Source organism: Syngnathus scovelli, chromosome 6 (genome assembly GCF_024217435.2).
Source record: "Syngnathus scovelli strain Florida chromosome 6, RoL_Ssco_1.2, whole genome shotgun sequence".
Taxonomy (NCBI): domain Eukaryota; kingdom Metazoa; phylum Chordata; class Actinopteri; order Syngnathiformes; family Syngnathidae; genus Syngnathus; species Syngnathus scovelli.
The window spans coordinates 3,913,774-3,930,897 of record NC_090852.1 but is presented as its reverse complement, the minus strand read 5'-3'; the positions used below and the strand labels follow the sequence as shown (position 1 = coordinate 3,930,897).

Genomic DNA, 17,124 nt, shown 5'->3' with positions numbered 1-17,124 from the left:
TGTAATTATTACCCCAAATGTCTACACAATACATGAAATATGGACGAACTAGTGTATTATAAAGGATGCGGAGTGATTTATGATCCAGAGCCTGTTTTGCTCTATTCAATACTGCGATGCATCTTGAGATTTTAGTTTGTACATGTTTAACTTGTGATTTCCAACAGATCTTATCATCTATTGTCACCCCTAAAAATTTAATCTCATTCACTCTTTCAATACTAACCCCATCCAGGTTTATCTCTAGTTTCAAATTAGTTCTGTGATTACCAGAAAGTATTACTCTTGTTTTGCTTAGGTTTAAGGATAATCTATTGCTGTCCAATCATACCTTTAATTTGCTTAATTCATTATTTATTAGTCTTGCTAAGGTGTATAAATCACTACCAGAACAAAAAATATTTGTGTCATCTGCAAACAAAACCATCTTCAAAATATGTGATACCTTGCATATATCATTTATATATAATATAAAAAGTTTAGGGCCCAACACTGATCCCCGAGGGACGCCACAAATAATATCCAAACACATTGAACAAGTGTCACCCAACTTCACAAACTGCTTCCTTTTTGTTAAATAGCTCTTGGTCCACTCTAATGGTTTCCCCCTGATGCCATACCGATGTAATTTATTGAATAATATTTCATGATTTAATGTGTCAAATGCCTTTCTTAGATCTATGAATATCCCAACTGTATATTGTTTTAGGTCTATTGCGTTAGTAATTTCCTCCACTGTGTCAATTAGTCCCAGTGATGTTGCTCTTTTGGATCTAAATCCATATTGACTTTCAGTGAGTAAATTATATTTATCTATGAATTTCTCCAGTCGGTTATTGAAAAGTTTTTCCAGTATTTTAGAAAATTGTGATAGTAATAATACAGGTCTGTAGTCAAAGTCAAAGTCAGCTTTATTATCAATTTCTCCACATGCCAAAGACACACAAAGAAACCGAAATTTCGTTCCCCCCTATCCCACGGTGACAAGACATGGCCCACAACAGACAAACAAGTAAACAAGTATAACAACAGCGTGCTGAATAAATAATGAATAAATAACACAATAAATAAATAAATAAATAAATAAATAAATAAATAAATAAATAAATAAATAAGAGGAGCAAAAAAAGGAGCAAGTGCGCGTACTGCAGACATTCCAAAAAAAGCGCAACAGCGCCGCACGCTACGCAGAAGGGGGTAGCGAGTTCAGGGTCCTAACAGCCTGGAGAAAGAAGCTGTTGGCGAGTCTGGTGGTGCGGGAGTGCAGGCTCCTGTACCTCTTCCCAGAGGGCAGAAGGTCAAACAAAGAGTGAGCCGGGTGACTCACATCTCTCGCAATCTGTAGTTTGTGAAGTGGTGTTTGTTCCCAGTTTTATACAAAGGTATGATTTTTGCTATTTTCATTTTATCTGGAAATATACCGGTCTGAAATGATAGGTTATAGATGTATGTTAATGGTTTAGAAATCCCCTCAATCACTCGTTTTACAGTAGTCATATCAATATCATCGCAGTCTTTGGATGTCTTGTTTGTGCATTGGGAGACTATCTTTACAATTTCCTTCTCATCCGCTGCTTTGAGGAACATTGAGCTCAGATTTCTATCTATTAAACTATTATGCTCCTCAGATGTCACTGAATCTGGGATTTGTTTGGCCAGATCAGGTCCCACACTTACAAAGAATTTATAAAAGTTATTACCCACTTCTTGCATATCATGCTTCTCAGTGTTATTGATAATAAAATATTTAGGATAATTAATTTTTTTAGAGCCATTTTTTATTACAGTATTCATTATATTCCATATTTCTTTGTTATTTTTATTATTTAATATTTTACTGTAGTATTCTTTTCTAGCTACTCTTAATATTAGTTAGTTTATTCTTATATTGTTTGTATTTATTTTCTGACTCTTTAGTTCTCTGTCTTATAAATTCTCTGTAAAGTGTATCTTTCTTTTTACAGGCATTTTGTAAGCCCTTTGTGATCCAGGGATGATCTACATATTTTAGTTTCCTAGTATTTACTTTTACAGGACAGTATTTTTCATATAACCTTTTGAAAAATTTTAAGAATTCCTCATATGCACAGTTAATGTTATTTTCATTGTATATAGTATCCCAGTTTTGTGACATTAAACCATTTTTAAATTCATTTATTGTTTCTTCTGTTTTAATTCTTCTATATTCCTGTTTTTTGGCCGGTTGAGTAATTTTATAGTTGTCATCAAAAACCATAAAAACTGGCAAATGGTCACTGATGTCGCTGACTAATAACCCACTTATTGTGTTGTTTAAAATGTCATTTGTGAATATATTATCAATAAGAGTAGCACAGTGAGAAGTTATTCTGGTTGGTCTAGTGATTTTTGGATACAAGTTCATGCTATATATTGTGTTAAAGTCTTCGGTCAGTTTGTGCTTGTTTGGATCGAGTAAATCAATGTTGCAGTCTCCACAGATGAAAATTGTTTTGCAACTGATTTTTGAAAACACCTCCATCCATTCTGTGAACAGTTCAATGCTAGAACCTGGTGTCCGATATATACAGCTAATGATTATATTTGTCTTTTTTTCTTTGAGTATTTCAATTGTTATGCATTCCGATATGTTGTTACTTACCATTGACATGTCCTGTATCACCCTGACGTCTAATGTCTTTTCCACATAGATCGCAACTCCTCCTCCACCTTTGTTTTGTCGATCTATGTGTATAAAGTCATATCCCTCCAGCTCAAAGTCCGCCCCTTTTACTGTGTTGATCCATGTTTCCGTTATTGCAATAATGTTGAATGGGCGAGTAAACTGATGAAGATAATCCTTAATGTTTGTAAAGTTGGCCTACAGACTCCTACTGTTAATATGTATCAGACAGTTTGCTATCTTCATTGATTCTATTAAATTCTTCATCAGTATAGTAACTGCAGTTATTGTTGATTGAGTTGAAGAAGTTGTTATCCGGGTCTATATCATGTTCCATATCCAGTGAACTGTGGTCAGTGTATTGAAATGATTGGAGTTCCAGTTTGTCGTGTTCACTAATCCTCTGAGTTATGTTACTGTTGTCTTCAAGTGTCGATGCTTGACTTCTTTCGGTGTGTGTCATGGTTGTGAGTAGAGTTTACCTTACAGTCCTGTATGATGATCATTGGTATCTATTCAGCGCCTCGATACTTCTTACCATCAGCACTTTTGCTTCCTCCGGTGTTCCATTGAGCTTGATAAATATTTTACAGTTTGTAGTCCAGGTATGTTGAATATTTTTCTGCTTCCTCAGGTAGCGTGCTTTTTTGGCAATATCAGCATTGCGCTTGGTCAGGTGCTCATTGATGTAGATGTCGGTTCCTCTCAGCTTTCTTCCTTGTTTTAATAATGCAATCTTATTTTTTTTGTTGACAAACCGCATGATGACAGTGGATTTGTCTCTGGGGCTCCTCTTGGGCAGAGGGTGGCAAGCTTCGATGATGTCGCAGTCCAGTTGTATCCCCTTGGACTGCAGGAAGGTAGCCACCTGTTGCTCTGTGGAGCTAACATCCAGTTCACCGGGCTCACCTCCCTCGCCAGCGGCCAATGCCCGGGCGTATGATCGGGGTTTGATGTTTACTCCGGAGATGATCACATCGTTCATTCTGGTGTCTTGCTCCAGGTCAGCAACCCTGCTTTCCAGGAAGGTGATTTTCTTTTCATTTTCCTCATTCTGGATGCGGAGAGCTTTAACCTCCTCAACCAGCTTAAGGATAGCTTTCTGCTCCAGCCTGACAGCCGAGACTTCTTCAGTGAGGAAGTCCAACGCCTTTTTAATATCTTCGACCTCCTCCACCGAATAGAGGGGAGCCGTTGATGCCTTCTTCGGACCCATGTTTGGGACGTGCTAGTCTAGGAGGTTAGCTTACTTTGCGTTTGTTTGCTTGAAGCGATGACGAGTTGCCTGCTAGCTGTCAAAAGTTCGTTTTTGTTCCTGAGGGAATAGATCTGCTCTCCGCTCACCGACTTGTTGTTAAAATAATACATTTACTGAAATACACACAACAGCGGCAGTTACAGTTACAACCCGGCGAAACTCCCGCTCACTGTCAATTACTTCCGGACTATAAGTCGCACCAGCCATAAAATGCACAATACAGTGAAAAAAAACATATATAAGTCGCACCGGAGTATAAGTCGCACTTTTGGGGCAAATTTATTTGTCAAAATCCAACACCAAACACAGACATGAACCAGCAACAACAGGCTAAACGATACGGTATGCTAACATGACATATACACAAACGAGGAGCTGAGAACGGGCCTGAGTAATATTCAGAGTTATTCAAATAAGTATTACATAAATAACACGTTTATCAAAGCATTTGTGTCACTCCAATTCATTAAATCCATCGATCGTCCTTTATGTAAACAATGCGCCACATATGCGCCGCTGACGTCGGACTCGTAAGTTGCATTTCTAATTATTCCACAGACCCATCTAACGATATATAAAGTATATTTCAAATAACTATCATATAAAAACAATATCAAACCATCTGTCACTCCTAATCATTAAATCCATCGATTAAATTCCTCGTCCTTTATGTCAACAACGCCGCGTGCGCACCGCACAGATCTAGTATACAACTATATTGTAGCGTTAACAAAGTACCAGGAAACACGTGGGTTTGGTAAACGGCTCTTTATTTAACAAAACAAGAGTTCAACGAGCCAACAACTACTGAACTGTAACGATAAAAACATATAGAAGTTGCTACACAAAATAAGATATATCAAATAACTATAACATAAATACGTTTTTCAAACCTTGTGTCACTCCAAATCATTAAATCCTTCAAACGTTGGGCCCTTCGTCATCCCGTGATAGAATCCTTTGTCCTTATGTAAACAACCGCCACGCTGCTGACGTCACTTGCAGGTCAAATGACAGTAATCCCTTGCTACATCGCGGTTCGTTTATCGCGGTTTCACTACATCACGGATTTTTGAATTTTGAAAATTTGCGAAAAAATTCACATATAAGTCGCCCCCCCACCCAAACTATGAAAAAAACCGCGACTTATAGTCCGAAAATTACGGTAAGTGTATTTCAGCTTCTCTACTTGTGGTTAACACATTCTCATCTCTTAACAATGATCATGGGCTTTTCTCGTGAGCAGATTAAAATATTCAAGCAGTTTCAATATAATATGTCAAAGCATAAATAATATAAAATCATCCAAAGTTGTGTGTCCATGTTTTATCCAGAATATGTCCTTCTAATCAGTTAACAGTTGTGACTACTGATCGATTATCAGGTCAATTTAACATTAGCACCATCTCTGGTAAAATTGTTATTATTATGAATTATTAATTTGGAAAAACTAACTATTAACCTATCTTAACTCCGGCCCCCTTCTCCAGGTCTCTCATGTCAAGCTTTTGTCACCATCTTCTGGCGAAATTTAGAATTTCATTTAAGCCAATTGTCTAGGCCAGGGGTCTCAAAGTCCAGTCCTCGGGGGCCGCATTCCTACATGTTTTCCAAGTTTCCCTTGTTAAACACACCTGATTCAAATGATCAGTTCATCCTCACGTTCTGCAGCAGCCTGATAATTGAATCAGGTGTGTTTAACGAGGGAAACTTGGAAAACATGTAGGAATGCGGCCCCCGACTGGACTTTGAGACCCCTGGTCTAGGCCAAATCCAACACCATCTTAACCTCTGTCACTCGTCAGTACACTTCAACTATGAGAGACGGAAAATCACATTGTCTGATTTGTGTCAAGTGTTAATCCATGAAGTGTAGAATTAACTGAGAGCACGTTGGAAAACACTTTGTTTGGGGTTTAAATTATTTGAAGTAGTCACTGAATTAATATTTTAGTTTAAATTAATATTTACTTTGTTTAATAGCACGTCCATTTAAAATTAAATTGAAATCAAAGCGAGGTGCAATCACAGCCTAGCAAAACATGCCTTACCTTTTTGACTGTTTTTGTTTCATTTTGAGCTGCTTCCAAGTCCTTTTTTCTCCTGTTGGATTGCACCTAAATGAAAATCAGATTTCATTCCTACTTAAATTCATAACTATAAGCTATGCTACGATCTTATGGTTAGATGTTACATCAATTAAATAGTTCATTCAAACTTGCACATCGGGCAGCAATTTCCTCCCATGACGTCTCTCTCTCCTTCGCTGCTGCAGCCGTATTAAATTTGCGGCGAAAAATACGTTCGCCATAGGCTTGCATGAGGACCTCCAACTCTATTGTGATAAAATAAGGTAATCTGTTTTTCCTCAGTTGTCATGGTGACTCGTGGTATCAGGGCTCCATTGATGATGGCTTTTTATAGTGGTTGTGCACGTGTGTAACTCAAGGTTAACATACTCAGAGTTGATTGAACTAACTCAGATAAGTTGTTCTGGAACCGAATACTCAGTCTCCCATCTCAGAGTAAGTCAACTCAGAGTTCAGGGATAGACTCAGAGTATGTTGAACTTGCTTTCTGGAATACCCCCCTAGAGAGACATGAGCCAAACAAATGATTTTCTATGTGTGTTTGTTAGACCAAGTCAACAGTGGTGATGCAGAGCCTGGCCTACGTGCAGCATTCCTCTTCTGTTTCTGGAGCAAAGCTGTTCATTAGTGGCGATCTGAGACTGCAGCAAAGAACACCTTTGTCTCACCGTGGCCTGTTCAACATTTACAACGTGAGTGTTTTTACGGACTTTCTCACAAAAATGCATATTTTTAATAATGTACCGTATTAGCCCAAATATAAGACGATGTTTTTTGCATTGAAATAAGACTATAAAAGTGGGGATCGTCTTACATTCGTGGTCTAGACATTATACCCATTCACTTGTGCGCAGCGGTAAGTTAAAGGTTGCTGGGATCGACTGAGTATGTTGCTGTGATCGTGTGCGTCTTTGACACAAAGTGAGTATATACATTTCATTGTTATTACTGTCCACTGTTGTGCCGTTTGTCTGATCGCGGTTTGCTTCGTGTGCGCGCAGTTTGATTGACAGCTCCGGCACGCTCCTTTAAGTTTGCCTCGCATCGTACAAGCAGCGTACACACCGTCACGCAGCGGCATGGCGACTAACGGTCGCCAGCAAATGTATTTTGTTGTTTCGATGACTTATGTTTGGTGTGTTGCCGAGAGTATTTCATTTATGGTTATTTAGTATAGCGGAACCGTTACGCGCAGTTAGTTATGTAATGTGTGCCGTCTACTAGTGTTGTGTGACGTCAGAAGTTGAGCGTTGACTTACGTGCTGTATTTCTGTCTGTTGCAGAACCGCACACACGCACACACACACACACACACACACACACACACACACACAAACACACACACACACAATAATCACACACACAAGAATCACATTCACACACCCAAAGACTCACCCATGTACACTACACACACTTGGCCTCACATCCTTCCGACCAAACTGTACCCTTTTGCCAGTTTGCCTGTATGCCCCCATGAGCCATAGTGCCTGTTACTTTTTTGCCAGTAATTCAGTAAAGCAATTAAAACTAAACCACATCTTCCCTCCTGTGTTCTGACCGACACCTGGGGGCGAAAAGAGCATAACCATCCTCAGGCTCCCCAACAATAGCGGTAGCAATTTGTATTATTTTATTGCAATGTTTTTCCTTATTCAAATTTGTTTCAAGACTACAGTTAGACTTCACTTTGATAGTTGAAGCGGTTATTGCAATTTTGTTGTTTTATCACAGTAGATTGGTTTATTTAAAATTTCAAAAACCAGAAGCCATTAATTTACAAATGTGATTGCACTTTAGTTTACATATTTAAGTGTTCAGATCTTAAGATGTGATACAGTTTTTGCCTGATTTGAATGAGGCAAAATATCATGCTTTTTCTCCTGAATATATTGTTATAATCATTCGTTTCAGATGTAATCATTTTCTGTATAAAAATTAAATTTGGTGTTCAAAAAGTGTTTTTTCATATTTGAGTCTTGAAAAAGAGGGGGTCGTCTTATAATCAGGGTCGTCTTATATTCGGACCAATACGGTATTCGATGGATGGCTGTTTGTGTTGTATAAAAGCACACTTAAACTATCATCAGTTTCTTTGTTTAAAACATTGCACTGCATTTAAAATGATCAGAATCAGCTTCATTGGCCAATGTTTGTGCATGCCAAACAAGGAATTTGACTCCGGTTGATCACAGCCTCAGTACAACATTTAAGTGCACTAAGTGAACAACTAACAACAATGTTGTGCTGATCTTCCCAGTCAACGTGAATGATGGGTGTAGGGGTGTAACAGATCACCATACCAACTCTTCCAGACAAAATGTCTTGATTTTATTGCAATATCAAGAACATGTACGTGATTCAATTATATGTTATAATAACATCTCTTTAGATCAGTCCTCATTAATAAAGTACTTCTAACCTCGGCGTTATTTTCTACCCTACCCTGTCCTTCCACCCTCATGTCAGTTCTGTTGTCAAGCCCCCCTACTTCCACCTTCGCCGCATCGCCAAAATCCGACCATGCCTCTCTCTCCCTGCCGCTGAATCCCTCATCCATGCCTTCATCTCATCTCGGCTTGACTACTGCAACTCCCTTCTCACTGGCATCACTTTTCACTCACTCCATAGACTTCAACTAGTCCAAAACTCTGCTGCCCGCCTCCTTACCCACACCGGGTCCTGCGAATACATCACCCCCATTCTCCACTTGCTTCACTGGCTCCCCATCAAACAGCGCATCATCTTCAAGATACTCCTCCTCACCTTCAAAGCCCTTCACCACCCGGCTCCCCCTCACCTATCCAACTTCCTTATCCCCTACCGCCCCACCCGTCCCCTCCGATCCTCCACTATTTCTCGTCTGACAGTCCCAAAAACCAAACTCAAATCTTTTGGTGACAGAGCCTTCTCCTGCACAGCACCCCGACTCTGGAACTCTATCCCACAATCTGTCTGCCACTCACCCTCACTCCCCATATTTAAGTCCCGTCTAAAAACGTACCTTTTTTCACAAGCCTACAATCTCCCCTACCCATAACCAGTGTCCTGTTCCCAACTTTATGCTATTGTCTCTCTCTATGTATGTCCTCACCTTTGTTTCCCTGTAAGCGTCTTTGGGTCTTTGAAAAGCGCTATACAAATTGTATGTATTATTATTATTAACTGCAGAAGAGAAAACCGTCTCACAAGCAACAGGTGTTGCTGGGACTCCAAGATAGCGTTTAGCCAACTTAGCTATGTGGGAAAATTTGCTGGCTTAATAATTGGTTTTGCTCGCTCTGAATCTGGACCAAGTTTCGCTTTGAAGGCCTCATTCAAGATTCAAGAGTTTTTTATTCGCCATGTTTGAGCGTGCCAAACAAGGAATTTGACTTCGGTAAATCACAGCCTCTGTTCAACATTTAGGTGACTAACAACAACACTCACGACATGTGAAAAACGAAAGATATTCTCAAACATCCCCTGATCTTAAACTGATCTTAAACTCCCAAGAGGGCAAGGAAAGACTCAAAACTCCAGCTAGGGGAAATGAGAAACCTTGAGAAGAGACCACAGATGGGAGGGTCCCTCTTCTAGGATGACCAGGCTGCAATGGATGCAGAGAGTACACATAGTACAAACAGTGTAGATAAAAAAAGTGTGGAAAGCGGGATGTTATTGCACAGTAGTGACTCTGAGACTCTAAGAGTGGTGTGAGTTCATCAGAGCGACAGCCTGGGGGAAGAAGCTGTCTCTGTGTCTGCTGGTTTTAGTGTACAGAGTTCTATAACGGCGTCCGGAGGGGAGTAGTTCAAACAGGCTGCAACCTGGGTGCGAAGGGTCTGTTGAGATGTTACTTGCACGTTTCCTGGTCCTGGACAGGTACAAGTCTTGGATAGATGGGAGGTTGATTCCAATTATCTTTTCTGCAGTCCTTATTGTCCGTTGCAGTCTGTGCTTGTCCAGACAGTGATGGAGGTGCAGAGGACAGACTGGATGATGGCAGTGTAGAAGGTCTTCAGCAGCTCCCGCGGCAGGTTGAACTTCTTGATCTGTCTCAGGAAGTACAGCCTCTGATGGGCCTTCTTCCGGACAGAGTCTATGTGGCCGGTCCATTTCAGGTCCCGGGAGATTGTGGTTCCCAGGAACTTGAAGGTGTCTGATGAGAGAATAGCATTACTACGGATAGTGAGGGGTGAAAGTGGTGAAGGGCCTCGCCTGAAGTCCACTGTCATCTCCACGGTCTTGAGCGGGTTCAGGTCCAGGTGGTTTTGGCTGCACCAGTGAACCAGCCGCTCCACCTCCTGTCTGTACGCAGTCTCATCACCGTTCTGGATCAGTCCGATGAGAGTGGTGTCGTCTGCATACTTCAGGAGCTTCACAGAAGAGTCACTTGCGGAGAAATCGTTGGTGTAGAGGGAGAAGAGCAGTGGGGAGAGGACGCACCCCTGAGGGGCTCCAGTATTGGTGGTCAGGGTGTCAGATGTGATGCTCCCCAGCCTCACACGCTGTCTCCTGTTGGTCAGGAAGCTGGTGATCCACTGACAGGTGGAGGCAGGCACGGCGAGCTGGATGAGCTTCTGTTGGAGGATGTCAGGAGCGATGGTGTTGAACGCCGAGCTGAAGTCCACAAACAGGATCCTGGCGTACTTTCCTGGGGTGTCCAGGTGTTGCAGGATGTAGTGCAGTCCCATGTTGACCGCATCATCCACCGACCTGTTTGCCCGGTAGGCAAACTGGAGGGGGTCCAGCAGGGGGCCCGTGACATCCTTCAGGTGATTCAGCACTAACCTCTCGAAAGATTTCATGACCACAGATGTCAGTGCAACAGGTCTATAGTCATTCAGACCTGTGATGGCGGGCTTCTTGGCCACTGGAACAATGGTGGAGCTCTTGAAGCACGAGGGCACCTCACACAGCTCCAGGGAACGGTTGAAGATCCGTGCAAAGGTGGGCGCCAGCTGCTCAGCGCAGACTTTCAAGCAGGAAGGTGACACGCCGTCTGGGCCCGGTGCCTTCCTGATCTTTTGTCTCCGGAACATCTGGCGCACTTCCTCCTCGCGGATCTGTAGTGCGGGCGCGGCCTCTGCAAGAGAGAGAGTCGGTGACCACGGTGATGGAGGTGTGGACAGAGCAGTTGTGGGGGGAGGTGAGTATGTGGATTGTGCTGCAGGAGGTCCCGTTGTGTGGGAGGACCGGTCAAACCTGCAGTAGAACCTGTTTAGCTGGTTAGCGAGCCTTGGGCTCTCCACAGGACGTTTCTGGCTTCGTTTCTTGAAGCCTGTGATGCTCTGCAGGCCTTTCCACACTGTTGAGGGATCAGGATTGGCAGAGAGGTGTTTCTCCAGGCTCTCCCCGTAACACCTCCTGGCTTTCCTGACCTCTCGGTTCAGTGTGTTTCTGGTCTGCTTGAACAGGTCCCGGTCGCCGCTCCTGTAGGCCTCCTTGACTTTGCGCAGCCTCCTAAGGTTCGGTGTAAACCAAGGTTTGTCGTTGTTGTACGTGCAGAAGGTCTTAGTCTGCACACACAGATCCTCACAAAAACTGATGTATGATGTGACAGTGTCAGTGAGTTCATGCAAGTCTGAATTTGCAGCTTCAAAAACTCTCCAATCGGTGCAGTCAAAGCAGGCTGTAGTGACGTCATGTCAGTGGCGCAGCGCGGCGGTTGTTTACATAAACGACAAAGATTCGATCATGGGATGACGAAGGGCCCCACGTCCTGCCGGCATCATTAGAGGCTTTGTAAGTGACACGGAGGACGAAGAGTTTGAAGGATTTAATGATTTGGAGTGACACAGAAGGTTTGAAAAACTATTATGGCTTTTACGCATGCCCGGTCCTACTCTATTGAGCTTTCTTTCACCTCTGTGGATTGAAGTCGGGGGCCGGCGCTCGGCCGGGTGGCTGTCCAGGGACGGTGGATAGGGCTCGGACATAGCTTTTACGCACGCCTGGTCCTACTCTACGGAGCTCTCTTTCACCTCCGTGGATGGAAGTCGTGGGCCGGCGCTCGGCCGGGTGGCTGTCCGGGGACGGTGAATGGGACTCGGACATGGCTTTTGCGCACGCCCGGTCCTATTCTATGGGACTCTCTTCCACCTCGGTGGCTGGAAGTGTCAGGAACGGATGGAACAGGGCGACTTAGTGCAGCTTGGACCAGGGTTTATTGGCGGAACTCAAAATACAGACTCGGTAAACTGACATGACTCACTAACAAAACCAACAACAGAAACTGAACAGAGAGGTGAAACAAAAAGACAGAGTGACACTGACAGAACAACAACAATGATCCGACGAGGGGTGAGGGTCAGACAGGACTTATATACACGACAGGTAACAAGAGGCAGGTGGGAATAATCAAACTGATCATGGGCACACAGGAGGGGAGGGGCGAGCACACAGACAGAAACCAAGACAACCGACACATAGTGGAACGGCTGGGGAAAAGACGCGACAGGAAGTGCCACCTCTGGGGACGGACGTCCACGCCGCCACACACCTGGAAGTTGGCGCCGGTGCTTGGGGCCATGTGGTGGTGAACTATTTGTTATAGTTATTTGATGTATTTTATTTCGTATAGCAACTTGTATATATTTTTATCGTTACAGTTCAGTACTTGTTGGCTCGTTGAACTCTTGTTTTGTTAAATAAAGAGACGTTTACCAAACCCACGTCTTTCCTTGTACTTTGTTAATGCTATAATATAGTTATATACAAGATCTGTGGAATAACGACGAGGCTGACGTCAGGGCGCACGCGCGGCGTTGTCGACAAAGGACGAGGAATTTGATCGATAAATTTAATGATTTGGAGTGACAGATGGTTTGATAATATTGTTTGTGATAGTTATTTGATATATACCTTATATATCGTTATATGGGTCTGTGGAATATTTAGACATCAGCGGCATGACGCATACGCGGCATCGTTTCCATAAAGGACGATTGATGGATTTAATGAATTGGAGTGACACAGATGGTTTTATAAACGTGCTATTTATGTAATAGTTATTTGAATAACTCTAAATGTTACGTCAGGCCCGTTCTCAGCTCTTCGTCTGTGTTTGTCACGTTAGCATACCTATCGTTTAGCCTGTTGCTTGTTCATGTCTGTTCTTGGTGTTGGATTTTGTCGAATAAATTTCCCCCAAAATGCGACTTGTACTCCGGAGCGACATATATGTTTTTACGTTTCTAATGAGGTAGCAGTTCTAATATCCATTGGTAGGGCATTCCAAAGCTCTGGAGCCCGAATAGAAAATGCTCTAGGCCAGGGGTGGCAAACCAGTCAGAGACTAAGCCACATTTTTTACTGTTATCGCACAGAGCCACATCAGACACATGAGCACACGGCTTCTCGGTTTTAAATGGGCCACGTTTAGCTGTGCATTTTTTCCCTGCCATTTTGAGAGCGAAATTGCCAATAATTGTATCTTCGAATGGGTTTGCCCCTCCTCCTTTGCGGGATTTCACCTCATGCGCGTTTGACGAAAATACCATATTGAACTCAAGCGAAGCGAACATACAGCGTTTGACAAAAATACCACATTGAACTCAAGCGAAGCGAACACGAACAGGAACAGTTTCAGAGCCACATTTTTTTTTTATATTCTTTGCTTTACAAAGAAGAGCTAAATACATGGATGTTAACTGTGATCTCAGTTCAGGTGGTGCATTGGCTAGTACCCAGTAAACTGCTGTGATTTTTTTTCCGTGATGTTCCAAGACGATTGCAGAATTCAAAATAATCTACATACAGTATAAGTGAAATACTAAACTCCTCATTAGCATGTAATTCATCCATCCATTTTCTGAACCGCTTAGTCCCCACGGGGATCGCGGGCGTGCTGGAGCCTATCCCAGCCGTCATCGGGCAGTAGGCGGGGGACACCCTGAACTGGTTGCCAGCCAATCGCAGGGCACACAGAGACAGACAACCAATCGCACACACACTCACACCTAGGGACAATTTGGAGTCTTCAATCGGCCTACCAAGCATGTTTTTGGAATGTGGGAGGAAACCGGAGTGCCCGGAGAAAACCCACGCGGGCCCGGGGAGAACATGCAAACTCCACACAGGGAGGGCCGGAGGTGGAATCGAACCCGCACCCTCCTGACTGTGAGGCGGACGTGCTACCCAGTGCGCCACCGAGCCGCCAGCATGTAATTCATTTAGCTTGAAATATTTACCATCACGGAAAGATGCCAACTGTGAGTAGTCTCAATGTTTAGTCCATAAACTGTTTACAATCTCTTCCTTTTTCAACAATAGCTAAAAGAACAGGCACGTACTGAAAGCTGCAATTCTCCTCTGGATCCAAAATATACTCTACTGGCTCAATTACACTTAAGTTGTGCTTATAATACTTTGCCCCTTTTCTTTAGAAGAAAAGGGACCGGCAGTACCAGTGTTCTCTCTAATTTTTCAAGTGTCTGTGAAAACACACAAGCTCCCTGTGCACACTGTGGACCACTGTGTGCAACACCAGATTAATTAATTTAATTAATTTAAGTAAATTAATTAATTAATTAATTATTTAATATATTGGCAATGAGAACTTTAAATTCCTCGGGGTTGGATTTTGTTTTGTGTGACACCTCATTCGTTTTCTGTCGGTCTTTTGCACTCTCTCTTAATAATGTACCGATCCCCTGTCCCATCTTGAATCCTTGTTCAATTCCAACAGCTTTCAAATGACATTTCTGCTGAATGTGACGCTTGAAGTAGTCCAACTTCCATTCCTTCCATATTTTACTGTCCGTAAACTCGTCCGCCACTTTGGCTTCACTGCATGTTGTGCAGAGGAGACCTTTCTCATTCGAAAAAGAAAATCTCACCCAGTTTCACCGTTTCCTCTTGTACTTGCACACACTCCGGCAGCCATTCAATATTAAAAGAACTGCCACATCTCTTATACATTTTGGCTTGGTGAGTGGATGTGTCGCTGCTCATTCGTTTCGCCATGATTAGCTAATTTAGCAGTTGCATTGCTTGACTCCGCCACACCGACGTTCGCTAGCTAACCTGCACGGCACGGATGGGCGGGACACATGTTCAGGCACTGTCAAGCCTATGATTGGCTATGTAGCGTACGTGAACCATATCATATCATTGGCTGGACACCTATCAATTACTGATTTACACTACAAAAAGCCACAGAAAAAAAAATAATTCGTCCACTTAATTAGATTAGATTACGTCTAACATTAGATATTAATCGGTCAGTTTATGCAAAATTTTATTTTGCGTGCAGCATGGAGTTTCTTGTGCGCAGAGACTGTGCGACCAGTGCACAATTGCACAGCTGCGCAATTGCGTGACCAGTGCGCAATTGCGCAGCTGCGCAGCTTAGAAGGAACACTGGGCAGTACCCAAAGCTGCAGTAAAAAGATTGGAGTGACAGAGTTTGTCAACCGAGTCACTGAAGATAGCGTCATCATTAGCATAGTTATTCTTTGTGGAAACCGGGTTCGGTTGAAGTTGGAAAATTGTGTAAAATGTAAATAAAAACAAAATACAATGATTTGAAAATCCTTTTCAATCTATATTCAATTGAATACACTCCAAAGCCAACATTTAATGCTCAAACTCATAAACTTTATTTTATTTTTCAAATAAAAATTAACTTAGAATTTCATGGCTGCAACACGTGCAGTAGAAGTTGGGAGAGGGCATGTTTACCACTTCGTTACATCACCTTTCCTTTTAATAACACTCAATAAACGTTTTGGAAGAAAGGAGACTAATTCTCTTAGCTTCTCATGTGGAATTCTTTCCCATTCGTGCTTGATGAACCGCTTCAGTTGTTCAACAATCTGGGGTCTTCCCCGTCGTAATTTACGCTTCGTAATGCGCCACACATTTTCAATGGGAGACAGGTCTGAACTGCAAGCGGGCCAGGGGAGAACCTGGACTCTTTTACTTCGAAGCCACGCTGTTGTAACACGTGCAGAATGTGGCTTGGCATTATCTTGCTGAAATAAACAGTGGCGTCCATGAAAAAGATGTTGCTTGGATGGCAGCATATGTTGCTACAAAATCTGTATGTACTTTTCAGCATTTATGTTGCCTTCACAGAAATATAAGTCACCAATGCATTGGGAACTAATGCACCCCCATACCATCGCAGATGCTGGCTTTTGAACTTTGCGTTGATAACAGTCCGGATGTTCCGCTTTCTCTTTGGTCCCGAGGACACGACGTCCATTGTTTCCAAAAGCAATTTGAAAAGTGGATTCATCAGCCCACAGAACAGTTTTCCATTGTGCATCAGTCCATTTTACATGAGCTCGGGCCCAGAGAACCCGGCGGCATGTCTGGATGTTGTTCATAAACGGCTTTTGCTTTGCATGGTGGAGTTTTAACCCGCACTTACTGATGTAGTGACTAACTGTATTTACTGACAGTGGTTTTCTGAAGTTTTCCTGAGCCCATTTGGTGATATCCTTTAGCACTCATGTCGGTTTATTGTGATTATTGTGTGTGATTATTATTGTGGTCCCTTTTATTGTGTGTGTGATTATTGTATGTAGCGTGTGAAGGGATCATCTGAGGGATCGAATGTCACGGTCATTCAGTCTTGGTTTCCGGCCGTGGCCCTTACGTGCAATGATTTCACCAGATTCTCTTAACCTTTTGATGACATTATGGACCGTAGATGTTGAAATCCCTAAATTCCTTGCAATTTTGCTTTGAGAAATGTTGTTCTTAAACTGTTCAACTATTTTCTCACGCAGTTGTGGACAAAGTGGTGAACCTGGCCCCATCCTTGCTTGTGAATGACTGAGCATGTTTGGGGAGGCTCCTTTTATACCCAATTATTGGTACCCACCTGTTCCCAACTACCCTGATCACATGTGGGATGTTCCAAATAGGTGTTTGATGAGCTTTTCTCAGCTTTCTCAATATTTGTTGCCACCTTTCCCAGCTTCTACTGGACGTGTTGCAGCCATGAAATTCTAAGTTAATTATTAGTTGACAAAAAACAATTAAGTTTATCAGTTTGAACATTAAATATGTTGTCTCTTTGGTGTATTCAATTGAATATGGGTTGAGAAGGATTTTCAAATCGTTGTATTTTGTTTTTATTTACATTTTACACAATTTCCCAACTTCAACCGAATCCGGTTTGTAAAAATATCACTCCCTAATTT

The 17,124-nt window shown here is 42.5% G+C and overlaps 1 protein-coding gene across 7 annotated transcripts in view; it reads left to right on the top strand.

Moving 5' to 3' along the window:
- tmem231 (transmembrane protein 231) overlaps positions 1-17,124 on the top strand; it is a 77,500-nt gene that overhangs the window by 21,406 nt on the left and 38,970 nt on the right. For 6 of the 7 annotated variants that reach the window (XR_011086929.1, XM_049724600.2, XM_049724599.2 and 3 more), the window contains one exon: positions 6,538-6,681. The exons of the other annotated variant lie outside the window; for it this stretch is intronic. Coding sequence is in view for 5 of the 6 variants with exons in the window: in XM_049724600.2 (XP_049580557.1) it covers positions 6,538-6,681 (144 nt within the window). In the remaining variant the exon portion in view is untranslated. The remainder of the gene's footprint in view (positions 1-6,537; positions 6,682-17,124) is intronic. 7 annotated transcript variants of the gene reach the window in all.